At 36.9% G+C, this 17582-nt stretch overlaps 1 protein-coding gene across 3 annotated transcripts in view; it reads right to left on the minus strand.

The window, feature by feature from the left end:
* Nucleotides 1-273: 273 nt before the first annotated feature.
* Nucleotides 274-17582, minus strand: part of OCLN (occludin) — a 53673-nt gene continuing 36364 nt past the window's right edge. For all 3 annotated transcript variants that reach the window (XM_081298990.1, XM_081298989.1, XM_081298991.1), the window contains exons 5-9: nt 17056-17204; nt 13805-14020; nt 10005-10176; nt 2835-2876; nt 274-1519 (exon numbers count right to left, since the gene is read on the minus strand). In XM_081298990.1, the coding sequence (XP_081155116.1) occupies nt 1418-1519; nt 2835-2876; nt 10005-10176; nt 13805-14020; nt 17056-17204 (681 nt within the window). In that variant the 3' untranslated portion in view covers nt 274-1417. The remainder of the gene's footprint in view (nt 1520-2834; nt 2877-10004; nt 10177-13804; nt 14021-17055; nt 17205-17582) is intronic.

A 17582-nucleotide genomic window follows, 5' to 3' on the forward strand; every position in this document is an offset into this window, starting at 1 on the left:
AAAGATAAGAATTTCTTCAATTTGAAGAAGTGAAACATTGTTCCATGAAAACATTATTTAAAAGTTTACCTTTAGAAACTAATGCAAAATTGTACACAGAAAATTATAAACTTCAATGCCTGAATTGCATACTAAAGATTATTCAATTGTCAGAAAAACAATCAAAACTGGGATGGATAAACACAATCAACTTGGTTAGCATAGTATTAGGAACTAATTTTACTTCTAATAAGAATTTGAAGTTTTTAAAGAAGTGATGAGATTTAAAGGAATGGTTTGAAATAATTTGGTGTTTTATGGAATAGCATTCTATTTCCAGACACATTAGCCTTCTTATAGCCAAAGGATTGGGAAACTGCCAACAAGCACAGCACACAAAATAGTTTAAAACAAGGGACAACTCCTGAGTGTAGTTTTCCACAACCTAATATTAACCATACTAATGACATCAAACTGTATATTACAAAAAGAGAACACCAGGTTTAATACCTTATGAAATATGTACAGAAGTTGAACATTCCTGTATGATATAATTCAAGTCATAATTCAATTATGAATGTAATGGGACATTTTGATAAAGTGAAAAAGGTCTAGTTGATTACCAAAAAATGCATGTAAACCATAAAAGATAAAAACTACTTAAAAACACAAAATTCTAAACACTAAGTTTAAGCTTTCATTTTTAAAAAGTATATATATATATATATATACACACACACACACACACACACACACACACATATATATTTACAATCTTTAAATTTCATACATTTGTTAATTTTACATGATCTTAATTAACAGGTGACAAAAAGCAACAAAAAAAAACACTTTTTAATCATTTTATAACAGAAAAAAATCAATAGGGAGGTTGGCAGAATGTAGTATACACAGTAGCTAAAATTCCAAAGGCAGGGACTTTATTATTAATGGAGTCATAAAATAGACATAACCAAAAGCATATGCTAGTACACAAGCAGTCTCACTTCAGAGACTTCATTGCAGGGACCCAGTTTTCTTATTTAAAAAGAAATGATTATAAATAATAATTATCTAAAGCATTGTTGGGAAGATTAGATGCTTTCTTGGGTGTGAAAATTCACAGCACAGTTCATACCAGGACCTTCCTTTAAGGTTTAAAAACCTCAAACAGCATTATTTTGTTCTTAATACGAGAACCAGTGTTTAAACTATAAAATCCTTAATAGGAGTGTTCAGCCCAGTTGATTAACAAAAGTTATTTATAAATGCTTCAATACTGATGATATGAAACTGATGATATTAAAGCTACCAAAACTTTGTAATGAACACCGAGTTTTGGCTTCCTAGGTAAGAGTCCAAAGTCATTTGCCTTCTGAGAACATTTCAGAGATATCAGATAGATATTCCTTAATTTCTCCAGCACTGTGGCATCTGCCTTCTAAGTTTTCCGTCTATCATAGTCTCCAACCATCTTCTTGATGTGTGACAATTTACTCTTCAACTGTTTGCAGTAATTTCTCTTTCTTTTGTAATCTGCAGACTAAAAGGGAGGAAAAAATGAATCACATGAATTCAACACAATTAAAATAGGTCTGCTGAGAAGGCAGAGGTGAACAAAGGGAATATTAGTCATAAAGAATTGCTGAGTGTTAAATGAATATATTTAAAGTGTCTGGTGGTACTGCCAACCACATAGGCAGCTGATTCACTTTACTCAATTATATCTTCTAACCTGGATTTCACAAAGCATACACTCATTTCTAAAAATTCATCAAATCACCAAGAAGACTTATTGGCCTTTTTTCTATCAGATCATCTACAAAAATTGGTGAAATAAGAAACTGCCATTATCAAACAGGGGATAAGAGACATTTACTACATACTGTTTTTAAACTCTTATTTAAAATCATGATGCTTCATAATTCACAAAAATTTTAAAGTAAAATCTTAAAAATGTTTTAAGTCAATGACTGATAATACCAAGTGTTAGCAAGGACACAGAACAACGGGGGCTGTATTGCTCAGAGGGAATATAAATGGCCCAACTATCCTGGAAAGCTGTTTGACAGTGTTTACTAAGGCTAGATACACACATGCCTTCTACTGCATGCCCAATGACTCTGTGATTTCACTTCTGAGTTTGTACCTATTAAATGTTTGCATATTTACAAAAATATTTCATACTGCCTTATTTGTAAAACTCAAAAATCGGGAACTCAAATGTTGATTAGCAATATAGTAGATGAATAAATTGTGTGTATGGTTTTTTTGCCATGCTGGGGATAGAACCTTGGGCTTCATGCATATTGAGTTTCATCCTAAGTCCAAGTTGTATTTTAATCATTAAACACACAGCATAGCAATAAAAATAAATGAACCAGAACTACATGCCAAAATATGAAAGGAACTTGGAAAGATAGTAAAAGAAATCCCACACACAAAATACATACTGTATGATTCTATTTATATAAAGTTCAAGATATCAGGGGAAAAAGATGGGGTGGGGGGTTGCCAGGTCATAGGAAATTATTTCTTGATTTGGATGCCAGTGCATTGGAGTGCAGTCACTTTATGAAAATTTACCAAGTTGGATACTTTGATTTCAACACTTTTGTGTGTATACTTTAAAAAAAAAAAAGTTTTCAGAAAATCAGTATGGACTGTAGCAGCAAACAACTGAAATTAAAGTTCCAACTTCTGAGTTATAGTATTCCTATCAAAATTACAGGGCTTTTTCTCAATAACCAGTGCATGTGTAAGAAGGTATTCTTAGTCATCCTAAAGGTTAAATAAAAAAAAAAAAAAAAACATAGAAAAGATTTTCCTAAAAGAATCTTACAATTCAGGATACTTACTCCCTTAACTTGCTTCAGTCTATTGTATTCATCAGCGGCAGCCTATTAATGAGAAACACAAGGCAATGTGTTTAGTGGGGCATTTCTCTTTGAAGAATAACATTCCTGATGTCGCACTTTGGAGTTAAAAAGACCAGTTTATGATAAGAATATAAGGAATTAATGAAGCTTTACAACTTTTAAAAATTTACCAAGTTATAGTCAGCAGGAAGGTGTCTAGTGACAACATTTGGTAGGTGGCAGTACTGGGGATTGAACCTAGGGATGCTCTACCACTGAGCAACACCCCTTGCTCTATTTTTAAAATTTAAGACAGGGCATCAGTAAGGCTGGCCTCCAACTTATGATCCTCCTGCTTCAGCTCCCAAGTAGCTGAGATTACAGGTGTGCACCACCGTGCCCAGCTGAAGAAACGTTTCTGATATTATTTTCATATGCATTCCATTCATATGGGCAGGTAATAATTTGTTCTAAAGCTTCTCATCTTTCCCCCATGCCAGGCCACATGCAACACTGACATCAGAAAAGTCTTCTGAATTGTAATGCAGATCTGATCTGGTTATATCCCACTATGAAACTGGTCTGAGGTTCCCATAAACTTTACTCATCTAATTTCCCAGTTTGGGGGTCCACCATTAGCAACTCCTTTAAAAAAAAAAATTAGGCAGGCTAATGCATCAATATTTCTACCATGATGTTTTCCTTATGGCCATCTAATCCTGCATTGCACTCACTGTACACCATTCCCTTCTATCTGTTTTTTGTTTTTTTGTTTTCCAGTACATAGAACACTTTACCACTAAGCTACAACTCAAGCCCTTTTTAAATTTTATTTTGAGACAAATTCTTGCTAACTTGTGCTCCTCCTCCCTCAGCCTCCCAAGTTGCTGGAAGCACAGACATACATCTCTGTGCCCAGCTCTATCTAGAAATTTCTTTTTTAGAGGGGCTGGGTGTTAGGGATTGAACCTAGGGCACCTTACCACCAAGCTACATCCCAAGTCCTTTTTCCTTTTCTTTCTTTTCTTTCTTCAAGACTGGCCTTGCTAAGTTGCTAAGGTTGACCTTGAACTTGTATTCCTCCTGCCTCAACCTCCCAAGTCACTGAGATTACAGATATGTGCCATAGGTATGTGCCTTGCTAGAAAATTTGTGACAGACACAGCTCAGTGATGCTTCCTCTATAAATTCACTAGGCCTTTAGTTGACTTTATTCTCTGAGCACTTAAATGTGCTTTCTATACATAACGTAAATACAGCAGTTACAATAATTTATTGACATGTCAGTTTTTCTCTTAGTATATAAATTCTTTGGTGAGGAGGAAAGACATGCATTTTGAATTTATAATCTCAGCACTTCCACATCAACAAAGATTCAAAAAGTGACCAATAAACGTTAACTGAGAAAGGTTTATCACAATACTATATAGAAACCACAAAACAGACAAATCAAGCTATAAAAGCAAATACTTCAAAATGGAAAAGCAGATGACCATAATTGAAAAACTGCAAAGAATATTTAATAAAATTAATATGAAATTCCAATAAAAATATGAAGTGATGAGAAAGTATTTAATTAGTAATACCTAAGACACAAGGTAGTTAATTTTTCAGGCACTAGAGAGATGTGGGTCAACTGAGCCCTCTAGTGCATTACTAGGGGAATGCAGTTGGTATAATTCTAGAGGACAGTTTTTTTTTTGTTTTTTTTTTAATATTTATTTATTCTTTTAGTTTTCGGCGGACACAACATCTTTGTTTGTATGTGGTACTGAGGATCGAACCCAGGCCACACGCATGCCAGGCGAGCGCGCTACCGCTTGAGCCACATCCCCAGCCCTAGAGGACAGTTTTATAGTGAAAGTTAAAATGCAGATACCCTATTGTTCACCCATTCCACATTCTGGCATTTGTTTTAACTAGACAGCAGACAAGAATGCAAAACTGGAAAAGATCACCTGTGCCTTCCAAGGTGGAAGAGACATACTGAATGTCTATCTGCAGAGGATTACTTTTCTTTTTTGTATGAGGATTGAACCCAGCGGCAGTCAACCTCTAAGCCACATCTCACCCCTTTTTGTTAGTTAGTTATTTTGAGAAAAGGCTGGCTTTGAACTTGCAATCCTCGTGCCTTAGCTTCCCAAGCTGAAGGGATTACAGGCATGCACCACTGTGGTGGCTGCTGTGGATTACTCTTAAGTAAATTATAGCACAACCTTAAAATTGAAAATTGTATAGCTATTTTTTCACGTGAAAATTTTAAAAGTAGTTTTGTTTTTTTTTTTTTTGTAGATGGACACAATACCTTTATATTATTTATTTATGTAGTGCTGAGGATCAAACCCAGTGCCCCATGCATGCAAGGCAAGTTCTCTATACCACTGAATCACAACCCAAGCCCTAAAAGTAGATCTTTATGAGCCCAGAAAACCATTCACAATAATCTCAAAAAATAAACTAAGAAATACACACACATTTGAGAACAAATCTAACCAAGGAGGTCAAAGACCTCTACAATGAAAACTACAGAACCCTGAAGAAAGAAATTGAAGAAGGCCTTAGAAGATACCTCCCATGTTCATTGAAAGACAGAATTAATATTGTCAAAATGGCCATAATACCAAAAGTTTTATATAGATTCAATCCAATCCCCATCAAAATACCAATGACAGTCTTCACAGAATTAGAAAAAACAGTGGTCACTTCAGCAGCACATATACTAAAACTAGAGTGAGACAGAGAAGATTAGGATGGCCCCTGCATAAGGATGACACACAAATTTGTAAAGCATTCCATATTTTAAGAAAAAAGAAAGACACTAGAAAAAACAGTTCTAAAATTCATTTGGAAGACCCAGAACAGCCAAAGCAAACCTAAGCAAGAAGAGAAATGCTAGAGGCAATAGCACAGTATTGCCACCAAAACAGACAAGATCACTGGGATAGAACAGAAAACACAGAGATAAATCCACATAGATACAGTTTTCTGATAATTAACAAAGGTACCAAAAATATAGACTGGAGAAAAGATAGCCTTTTAAATAAAAATGCTGGAAAAAATAGGATATCTATATGCAGAAGAAAGAAACTTGATCTCCATCTCTCATCCTGCACAAAAGCCATCTCAAAGTGGACCTAGGAATTAGAATAGAAGCTCTGCAACTGTTAGAAGAAAATGTAGGCTCAACACTCCTCCAAGTTGGCATAGGCATCAACTTCCTTAACAAGACTCCTAAGGCATAAGAAATAAAACCAAGAATAAGTAGGATGGCATCAAATTAAAAAGCTTCTGCACAGCAAAGGAAACTAGAGAAGAAACTAGAGAAAGCTTACAGAATAGGAGAAGATCTTTGTCATCTGTTCCTCAGGGAATTAATATCCAGAATATATAAAGAACTCAGAAAACTTAACACATATGCAAAAGGATAACCCAATCAATAAAAGGGCAAAAGAACTACACAGACACTTCTCAAAAGAAGAAATACAAATGACCAACAAATATATGAAAAAATGGTCAACTTCTCTAGCAATTAAGGAAATACAAATCAAAACTACATTGAGCCAGGTGCAGTGGCCCATATGGTTTGGGAGGCTGAGGCAGAAGGACCAAAAGTTCAAAGCCAGCCTCAACAACTTAGCAAGATCCTAAGCAACTCAGTGAGATCCTGTTTCAAAATAAAAAATAAAATGGGCTGAGGATGTGGCTCAATGGTTAAATGCCTCTGGGTTCAATCCCTGGTACAAAAAAAAAACAAAAAAAAAAAAAAACCCTACATTGAGACTTTATCTTCAGTCAGAATGACAATTATCTAGAATACAAATAATAATAAATGATGGCCAGGATGTGGAGGAAAAGGTGCACTCATGTATTGTTGGTAGGACTGCCAATTATGCCACTCTGGAAATCAGAATGAGAGTCTTCAAAAAACTGGAAATGAATCACCATAAGATCCAGCTATTGGGGCTGGGGATGTGGCTCAAGCGGTTGCACCCTCGCCTGGCATGCGTGAGGCCCGGGTTCGATCCTCAGCACCACATACCAACAAAGATGTTGTGTCTGCCGAGAACTAAGAAAAAATAAATAAATATTAAAATTCTCTCTCTCTCTGTCCCCCTCTCTCTCTCACTCTCTCTTTAAAAAAAAAAAAAAAAAAAAAAAAAAAAAAAAAAAGATCCAGCTATCCCACTCTTTGGTAGTTATCCAAAAGATCTAAAAATCAGCATGCTACAATGATAAAGCCACTTCAATGTTTATAGTAGCACAATTCACAAAGGCCAAGTTATGAAACCAACCTAGGTGCCCATCAACAGATGAACAGGTAAAGAAAATGCAGTATATATACACAATGGAGTTGCTCAGCTATAAAGAATGAAATCATAGAATTTGCTGGTAAATGGATGGAACTGGAGAAATCATGGCAAGTGAAATAAACCATATGCAGAAATTCCAGGGTCAAATCTTTTGTCTCATATGTGGAAACTAGAGCAAAATAAGGGCTGAAAGGGTCCCAGATGACCCTTTCTGATCCCCCAAAGATGGAGAACTAAGTCTCCCCACCACACTTCCATGGGGGGCCAGATTATAAGGTGAAAAGCACACTATTTTTTTTTCCCCTGAATCTCAAGCATTAGACAGGAAGAAAAAGACAAAGCCCTCAACTATCACTAGCTGCTTATCAGGAGAGCTGGGTTTGGGTCTAACTCTGCCACTTGCTTGCTGTGTGACTTGAGACAAGTCACTTAACCTCTTTGGGTCTTGGCAAGAAAGCAGACAAAATAAACTTCACAGTGTGCCTTTTGAAAAAAAAAAAAAGAAGAAAGAAAAAAAATGTGGAGGTGGAATCCCATGAATATAGAATAGATCAGTGGAGTAGAGGTAGGGGTTTGAGAGAGAGAGAGGAGGGATGGGAAAAGGGAGGAACTGTGGAATGAAATTAACAAACCTATGTCCATAAACAAATATACCACAATGAATTTCACCTTCATGTATACCTATAAAGCACTAATTAAAAACCAAAAAGTAGGGCTGGGGATGTGGCTCAAGGGGTAGCGCGCTCGCCTGGCATGCGTGCGGCCCGGGTTCGATCCTCAGCACCACATACAAACAAAGATGTTGTGTCTGCCGAGAACTAAAAAATAAATATTAAAAAAAAATTCTCTCTCACTCTCTCTCTCACTCTCCTCTCTCTCTCTCTCTCTCTTTAAAAATAAAAAATAAAAAATAAAATAAAAACCAAAAAGTAGAAGACAACCAGTAAAGTAAAAGGAGAAAAGGGAGAGGGAGGAGGGTAGGGAAAGGGGAAGTACTGGGGACTGAATCAGAGCAAATTATATTCCATGCTTACATAATTATGTCAAAATGAATCCAAATTATGTATAACTATAAGGCACTAATAAAAAATATGAAAGGAAAAAAAGTGATTTAAACAATAACCACAAACTTTTTTTTTCTTTTTCTGGTATGGAGACTGAACGCAGAGGCATTGTCCAACTGAGCCACACCCCTACCCCCTCCCCATTTTTTTTTTTTTTAACTTTGAGATAGGGTCTTGCTAAGTTGACAAGACTGGCCTTGAACTTGTGATCCTTCTGTTCAGTTTCCAGAGTCACTATAAACTATTGTTCAGCAAAAGCAAGAAATAAGCAATGCTAGAATATATTTTTTAAAAAGGATAAGATGGGGCTGCGGGTGTAGCATACTTGATTAGTATGCATGAGACCCTGGGTTCTACCCTTAGTATAAAAGGAGGAGAGGGGAGGGGCCACAAGGATAAAGAATATCCAAGAGTCATAGGAAGCAATTGAAAGAGTTCTCAGTGGTTAAAACTGAAAAATTTTAACCACAAAATAAATTCTATTAGATCATAACTCAAAGTATGAAAAAAATACTCATGAATCCACACTTACATCAAAGATTAAATTAATTAACAAATAGAAGGGAGACAGACTAGTCTCTTTAAAGAGTGACATATCTATATAAATTTCAGTATCCGTACAAAATGCCATATAGACAGCTTAAAAAGAAAAAAATAAGCTCAGTGTGGTGGCACACACCTGTAATTCTAGCTAAAAGGGAAGCTGAGGCAGAAGGATTTAAAGTTCAAGGCCAGCCTGGGCCACATAGAGACTCTGTCTCAAAATAAAAATGGCTGGGGGTATAGCTCAGTGGTAGACTGCCCCTAGGTTCAATCCTCTGGGATGATGAAAGGGAAAGAAGGAAGGTAAGAAGACAGGCAGGCAGGCAGGCAAGAAGAAGGGAAGGGTGGGAAGGAAGGAAAAAGAGACAAAAAGAAATTAACTTTATATGGACCAACACTACCTTAACTGGGTGATCAAGGGAAAAATAGTTAATTATTATACTCTTGAGTAAGAAAGGAGGAAAGATAAAAGATGATTGTGTACTACAGACTATATGTGCCTACATCAGTCCTCATAAGGAGGATATGCTAACAACTAGTATTGTGGTGACAAGAATTTTTTGGAGACAGGATTTAAGGTGATATATTTTTCTATATACATTTCTGTATTAAATTTGGAGGGTTTTGTTTGCTTGTGGTACTGAGGATTAATCTCTAGACCTCACACAAGTATTCTACCACTGAACTATATCCCAGTCATTTACTTTTTTATTTCAAGATGGGGTCTCACTAAGAAACCAAGGAGCCTTGAATTTGTGACCTTTCTGCCTCAGCCTCCTAAGTAGGTGTGATCACAGGCATGCGCCACCATGCCTAGCTCTGTATTTTTTTTTAATATTTATTTTTTAGTTGTAGTTGGACACAATACCTTTATTTTATTTATTTTTATGTGGTGTTGAGAATTGAACCCAGGGCCTCACACGTGCTAGGCAAGCACTCTGCCTCTGAGCCACAACCCCAGCCCTCTGTATTGAGTTTTTTACAGAAAGCATACATTATGTTTACAAGTAGAAAAAAATAATCTGGCTATTTTCTTTTAAATAGAAAGGAGTAGAGGTACATATAGTATGATTTTATAACTCTTCGTACAATCAACAATTTGGAAAAACTGTCATCCAAAACTCATTTCAACTATGAAATTGTGTTTTAGCAAAAAAAAAAAAAAAATATCAACTTTAGCATAAAGGATGTTATTTCTCCATAGATTAGAAATAAAATTCTATGCAATATATAAATATCAGGTTTGAATTTACCATGTACTCTTCACTTTCTTCTCTATAGTCATCCAATTCTTTATCTAGACGAGAGAGTTCTCTATTGACCTCGTCAAGTTCTGCTTGTAAGCTTTTGTATTCCTGCAGGCCAGTGTCAAAATTTCGCTTGTAGAGTTGTCTTTGTTGATCTGAAGTGATGGGTGGATATTCCCTAAGAATTAAGAAAGAAAATGACTACATATTTATCCTTAGCAGATGTAAGATCAGTATCTTTCAAAGACAATAAAGCCGGTAGACTACAGAGAATGACCTTCCCTTGTTTACTTTTTTCTTTTTCTTTTTTTTTTAATGGGGGGAGGGAGATGGGATACAATATCTTCCATTAAGAATGACGTTACTTTTTGGGCTGGAGCTCTGGCTCAGCAGTAGTGCACTTGCCTGGCATGTGTGAGGCACTGGGTTCAATTCTCAGCACCACATATAAATATATAAATAAAGGTCTGTCAACAACTAAAAAACAAAAAAAAATTTAAAAAGAAAAATGTTACTTTTTATATTACTGCTTGTGGTTTTTCTCTCATGAGTTTTAAAAATAAAGTAGAAAATCAGTTATGAAATTTAAGGTCCAAGTCATAAAAACACATTTGCTTTTAACCCAAAAATCACATGATAATGTTTGTGTTTATTGTCTTAAAACAAATTCTGGAACCTAAAGCCTGTTTTGGTCACTGCAGCCACACAGTGGCTTACTGGGAGTGGCTGCTTCCTGCTACCACCTACAGTCTTCAGGCTAGCTTATTTAATTATTTTTGGTCTTGTTTTTCCTAAGTGGAAATAGCATATTTTGTATTAAATATAAATGTCCCCAGGGACTAGATAGAAACCAGGGTCCTGATCCCAAGGCAGCTGTGCTGAGGAAACTTCCAGCACTAGCCTTGTTCCCCATCCCTCTTTGAACCATCTACAGTGCAGATCTGGGGGGAAGGGATGTAACCATAAAAAAATCCTAAAATGACAAGGGTCTATTTAGTAGCTTTGGAAAGGTGCCCTTACCAAGTGTTCTAGAAGGGATGGGTGGGTCTTCAGGGACCCCCTGTACTTTTCAGACTCCTAAAATCAGCCTAAAATCAGTTTTCTTACCTTCCCACTGGCCTCAAGAGAGACAAGAAACTCACACTGCCCTGTCTTCCCCCCAGTTCCACAGGTGAAGGTTGGTAGTCTAGCTTCCTTTCTAAGATACTATTTTAATTTTTGTGAGGCTTTGTAATAAAATGGTACATTTCTATAAAAAAAGAAAAGAAATAGTATATTTTGTTCTTTTATTATAAAAGTAGATATTACCCCCCAAAAAAAAAAAACAAACAACATGCTCATGTAAAAACATGTGCTCAAGAACCCCTTGGGGCTGGGGTTGTGGCTCAGCAGTAGAGTGCTCGCCTGGCACGTGCGAGACCCTGGGTTCAATCCTCAGCACCACATAAAATAAAAAATAAAAAACAAGTGAAATAAAGGTGTTGTGTCCAACTACAACTAAAAAATAAATATTAAAAAAAAAATCATAGCCCCTGGGACAAAAATCCCTTGTTTCTCCTTTGCTAGCAAAGCAATAAAACTTATTTCTTTTTGTCAAAATCGTGTCCTCATTATTGGATTGGCATGGGGGACAAGGGCTAAGTTTTCAGTAACAAATTGAGGACCCAGATGGGACCTGAGAGCAGCTCCTACTCCAGTTTTCTTTCAAGATCTGGCACTCCAAGCAACCCTACTTCCATGAGGAAGAAGCAAGGGGGCTGGTGAATTTCTTGAGAGCAAACTGCTAGAGAGTTAGGAGATGGTTTGCTCCATCTTGGTCCACTTTGAGAAAAAGGAATCTGAACCCAGTGAAGTTGTAACACCCTTGGCCATCTGCATGATCCCTGCCCTATGTATGCCTTGTCTAGTCACCTGCCAACAAACACCATGGACCTCTAGACTATCCTGATGCCAAATACCCTTAACTGTCCATGTCCTACTTGACAGAGAACAAGGCCTTCGGGTCACTTCGCCTAACTTCGCCTTCTCTCAGCAGAAAGAAGCTTGGAGATGTTAACACACATTTTTCCTTAGAAACTGACAATGGGGAAATGTAATAGTGGTTCACTTTATGGTTTGAATATAGCATTTGCTATTCTGCTACTGCAACTTATTTTTTAAATGGACATGTTTCTTTCTCTGCCTCTCTTCCTCCCCTCTCCCTAGTCTTTTGCTCCTTAATCTCAGGGAAAAAAGGATTACCTTTCTTCCCCATCCTAGGCAGAGGTATTTGTCCTTGAGCACACCCCCACCACAAGAATGAAGTAATTCAGATGTGGGGGTGGCACCAGAAGAACTAAAAAATGACTAGCTCATCCAAATAATAATGAATTACAACTCTGGGCAGAGAACATTTGGAATGTAGCCTGTGAATCACTGCTTTAAAAGTTCCCTGTTCCCTCTGATGAGCAGAATCACAGTATCTGGGACAGAAGTCCCTGTGTTTCTCCTTCGCTAGCAAAGCAATAAAACTTCTTTCTACTTTTTCTCAAAAAATAAGTGAATAGGGGCTGGGATTGTAGCTCAGTGGCAGAGTGCTTGCCTAGCACATGTGAGGCACTGAATTTGATCCTTAGCACCACATAAAAATGAACAAATATAGATGGACAGAATGACTTTATTTTAACTACAATTTTTAAAAAAATGAGTAAAAAAACATGCTCATTGGACAAATAATCTGGCAATTCATTACTGTATCAGGAAAACAAATTCTGTCATCACTTATCTCTCTGAATATACTGCAACCCCTTGCAAATGAAGATGATGCTATCAACTCATGACACATTGAGGAAAATACTCTGAATTGTTTATCCTAATATGAAATTTCACATTCTAAATCTAATAGTTTACTATTTTCATTTTTCATGGGGGGAAATTAATGATTTGATCAAAAGGGAAACAAAAATTTAGGATTTCTGAGTTTTCAGTTAAATCGTCTATAATACAAGTTAGGCAAATATTTTACAGCTAGATGGCTGAAGCATGTCAAAAAACTCTTGGGGGAAGGAGAAGATGAGGTGCCAGAATCACCAGTGAGCAAGGGATTTCGAGCTATCCCTGTCCCACCTGCCCCTACTAAAACCTGGAGAAGCAGTGTTTTCATAAACCACCAAGCACACCACAACTGTTTCTGCCTAGTGTCCCAATCCCCAGAACACTGGGGCAAGAAAAGGTTTTGCACTCTGTCCATGTGTACCTAGTGATGGACTAAAACCAACAGTGACACAAGTTAACCACAACATTGGCCAGAACTCTATAAACTATTACTGCAATTGTTTACAAAACTGTTTGCCCGAGTTCTTTGGATTAACCTTTAAAAGAAACTCTGGTTTTTATCATGAAAGTTTAATTGAAGGGGAATTGCTAAAGGAAAGCCACAACACACTCACTGATCTGGGCGGGAATTTTATAATCAGTAAAACAGAATTCCTTTATACTTTTTTTTTTTTAACTTGAAAAAATCTCTCTTGGGTGATTATTGTTAGAGGACACTGGAGGAATTCACCAGCCATTTTGTGGGGAAGTTGAAAGTGTGTTTAAGACATGGTTACAGTCAAGCAATTGCCTCCATTTCCATCTTGATTACAAAAAGGCACTAAGGAAAAACACAACGTAACACAACACAAAAAAACTGTCTCCAGTCCTCATTGGCAAAGAATAAAATCACACCACAGAACCCAGTACCAGAAGCAACAACTCCAAACCTGGCTAGCCACGTTGATATTCAGGACATGCAAGTGGCTGTAGGAAGAAGAGAGGGACTCTACCTGATCCAGTCCTCCTCCAGCTCATCACAGGACTCTCCACCCGTCGTGTAGTCTGTCTCATAGTGGTCTTGCTCTGTTCTCTTGGGCTTTCCTGCTCTTCCCTTAGTGGGAGCCCTTTTTGAAGGTGTCTCTAAGTTACCACTGCTGCTGTAGCGAGGCTGTCTGAAGTCATCCAGGGGTGAAGTGAGGGGAAGCTCCTGAGCCACTTCAGGCATCCTAAAACAGAGGTCAGTGTTCAGTGGCCACTGAGTACACTACTGCTCGGCCAGTATATCATAACCACAAAGGGCAGCAATAACAAGCAGTCAGCAATACTTGCATGCAGACACAGGCATTCAAGGGTTTACATGCTCAGCACTGAGCAGATGCCTGGCTTGCCGCATTCGTTATGGCACTCTCTCAGGATCCTCTGATACACATCAGCAGTTCTTAAGGTCTGACACGGGTTGGAAGGGGGGATTTTAAACTTCTAAGTAAAATGGATCTCAGATTTCATTTCAAGCTGATCTTAAGAGGTGTTCATCTGCCTCGTGCCAGGGACTTGCTCTATAAAAAGCTGTCAGGAAAATGATGATGATGGTGATTTTGTACAGGTTCTTCCAGTTCCATGAAATGTTACGTGGGGAAGAGGATGTAGCTTATCTGACTCTCAGAGATAAGCTCTTTGTAATATTAATTTTATACCACCATATAATAATTCTCTTTTTAAGATAAAATTTTGAAAAACTAGAAGTGATTTAAAACCTTAAAACTACAAATCTTTATATTGAAATGAATGAAAGAGTTCATTAAATATTCTTTTAAAAAATGCTATGTTAATCTTGAAGCCAGGTGGAATGAATGGAAGGATTACCATTATACTTATTATTTTTCTAATGCAATTATTTCTTCTTGCATGAGAAATTGAATTGCATATACTGTTCCTGCCACCAGCATGAAAACAAGCCTAACACAAGAATAAAATACCAAAAGCTGGGGCAAACATAAACTACTTCTAAGCAACAGAAGTACAAAGTCACCTTCCTCTGTGGTAGAAGGGCAAGAAAAAAAAAAATGAAAAGATCAAAGAAAGGGCCGAGACTTTCTGAGTATAAGTCTGGCTACCCAAACCAACTATTGAAAATGTCAAAAGAAAATTGTTTTTCTTCCTTCCTACTGCTTCCAACTCACAGAAGTCACAATTTTGAGCTTTATCTTCCAGGCTTACCATTTTCCAGGTGATTTCTCATTGTTAGCAGAGTCTGAGATTTCTAATCTCACTTAATTTCTTGCAGAACCCTAAAGCTTTGGAGAATGTGTGTGTAGTTGGGGGTGGAGGTGGTATTTATTTTTTCTTTGTAAATGTATTCAGGTATCAAGGTTTTGTATGCTATGTTAATGCTAGTCCTAGTAGAGAGAAAATGTGACTTTCTCCCTGAGTCAATGATTAACAAGTTCCCAGATACTCTGCCAAGAATTAGCTTCTGTGCTTCTTGCTTTGGGGTAGAAGATAAAACTTTTTGAATGCAGTGGGTCTACTTGAGGGGTAGGGAACAGAGAGGGAAGAAGGTAAAGGGCAAATGAAATGAAAATAGGGAAAAAACGTATAAAGCAAGTGTCTTGGCCATATTTTATGATATTAGTTACTAATATTATAAATCTTTGACCTTGAAAGTTTTCCACCTCTCCTTTTCCTATACCCTTTAAAACACTACGTAGTAACGTACCTGTTTTTAGCATGAAAGCTAAAAACAAAATACTTAGCAAGAGGAGTATATATAAATTCAGAATTATGGATGGGGTTGGGGGTATAGCTCAGTTGGTAGAGTGCTTGTCTAATATGCACAAGGCCCTGGGTTCAAGCCCTAGCACCACCACCACCACCAAAAAAAAAAAAAAAGAATCATAGAATATGTACAGACTAAATAACCTTTAAACCTACTTTTAGATACAAGTCATATTAAGTCAAAATACATACAATGCAGATGAGATAACCAGCCCTGTACTTCCCAGCTACCTTCTTCACTCAGATATTCTCAACCTTACTGGGTCACCAGGTCTAGAGGTTGGTTGACCCTTTTGTAGATTTGAATTAATCCTTATTCCCATACATACTCCTTCACATGCCTTTGCTGTTCTTATTTTGGCCTCTCAGTGTAGTTAGGCACTTTCTTCCACCTTTGTTTTGCAATGTCTGTGAGAACACTGACTTCATATACCCAGGAGCACTTGGCTCAGTATTGTACAGCTATTCAAGATAATTACTGAAAACAGATGCACAAGAATCCTCCTTTTCAGAAGACACACAATATCAGTGAAGGAAAAGAAACAAACAATACATGATCAACATCAATACTACAACTCTTAGAATGATGTTCATGATATATGTGATATTTCAGAGTTGCCACCATAATTATGAAGCATATCTAAACCTTGCCCCTACAACATGAAGGACTCAGCATGGTAAATGAGAAATCAGATGCTGTGGTTTGGATATATGGTTTGAGTGTGTCTTCCAAAAACCCATGTATTGGAGGCTTGGTCCTTATTGTGGCGATGCTATGTAATGTGGAAACTTTATGAGGGGTTAAGCCTACTGGAAAGTCTTTAGAACACCAAGAGTGATCTCACTAGAGCTAAGCTGATGCCAGTGCCATCCCCTTGACCTTTCAGAACTGTGGGCTAAATAAACCTCTTTTCTTTATAAAGGTAGCATGCTTGAGGTATTTTGTTACAACAATGAAAAATGATTAATACACCAGAAATCTGAATTCAAATGAAACTTTCTAGTTTAATATACATGTATGTGGATAGGGTTAATCACAATTCAATTTTTCCCTTCTATTCAAGAGATTTAAAAACTATTGTCAAAAAGAGAAACTGAGAATTATACTTAGCATTATACTCAGTAACTTCTTTCCACCCTCCCCTAAACTTCACAATTAGAAATAGTAGCAAGAGCATACAGAACCACATTTCTAGAGTGAAGACCACAATGTAGGTGCTGAATTAAATCAGCAAATAAAAAAACACATTTTCAACTTAGAAGAGGAAAAGGACCTCATTCTCCCCATCCAAATCTTCCAAGTCATATTTAGGTCTCTACCAATAAAGCAAAGATCATTGTAATACGAAAGAAAGATAAGTGTCTGGTTTTTATGTGTACTGTTGGATATTTTTGAAGGAAGGTGGCACAAAAAAAATTAAATTTCAATATATGCTAATACTCATTTGTAGACCCATTCTATCAAAGTAAGGGAGATTCAACTTACGGTGGTGTTGACTTATAGGAAGACTCTGGATACAACCGCTTGCCATTCACTTTGTCATTGGAAGAGTACACCATGGAACTATCAACTCTCTCCACGTAGTCAGATGGGGGTGGAGGTATGTCTTGTGTGCCTGCAGACACATTTTTAACCTAAAAAACAGCCCCAAGAAATATAGTTGTTACTATACCCTGTAATTTAAAGGGGAAACAAAATTATCATATACATAAAATTTCTAATATTTATTTGGGTCATTAAAAACTTGTAAGGATTGCTGTTTTGTTATCAGCATTAACAATCAATTCAGTATTCAGTATTTTTCATAAACACATAAAGTGCAATTGTTAGTTTGAATAAGACCTAAATGCATTATGAAGTAGGAAAAATCCTGCCTGATTTTTATCTGGATATAATTAGGTAGAATAATTATCCATGGTCATTGTTCCACCTCCACCCCACCTCCACATTAGGAAAACCAAGCTTGTCTATCAAGGCTAGTTCTGAGTCAGGGCAAGGAAAATCTGCATTTC

Source organism: Spermophilus citellus (assembly GCF_964194105.1).
Source record: "Spermophilus citellus genome assembly, chromosome: 1".
Classification (NCBI taxonomy): domain Eukaryota; kingdom Metazoa; phylum Chordata; class Mammalia; order Rodentia; family Sciuridae; genus Spermophilus; species Spermophilus citellus.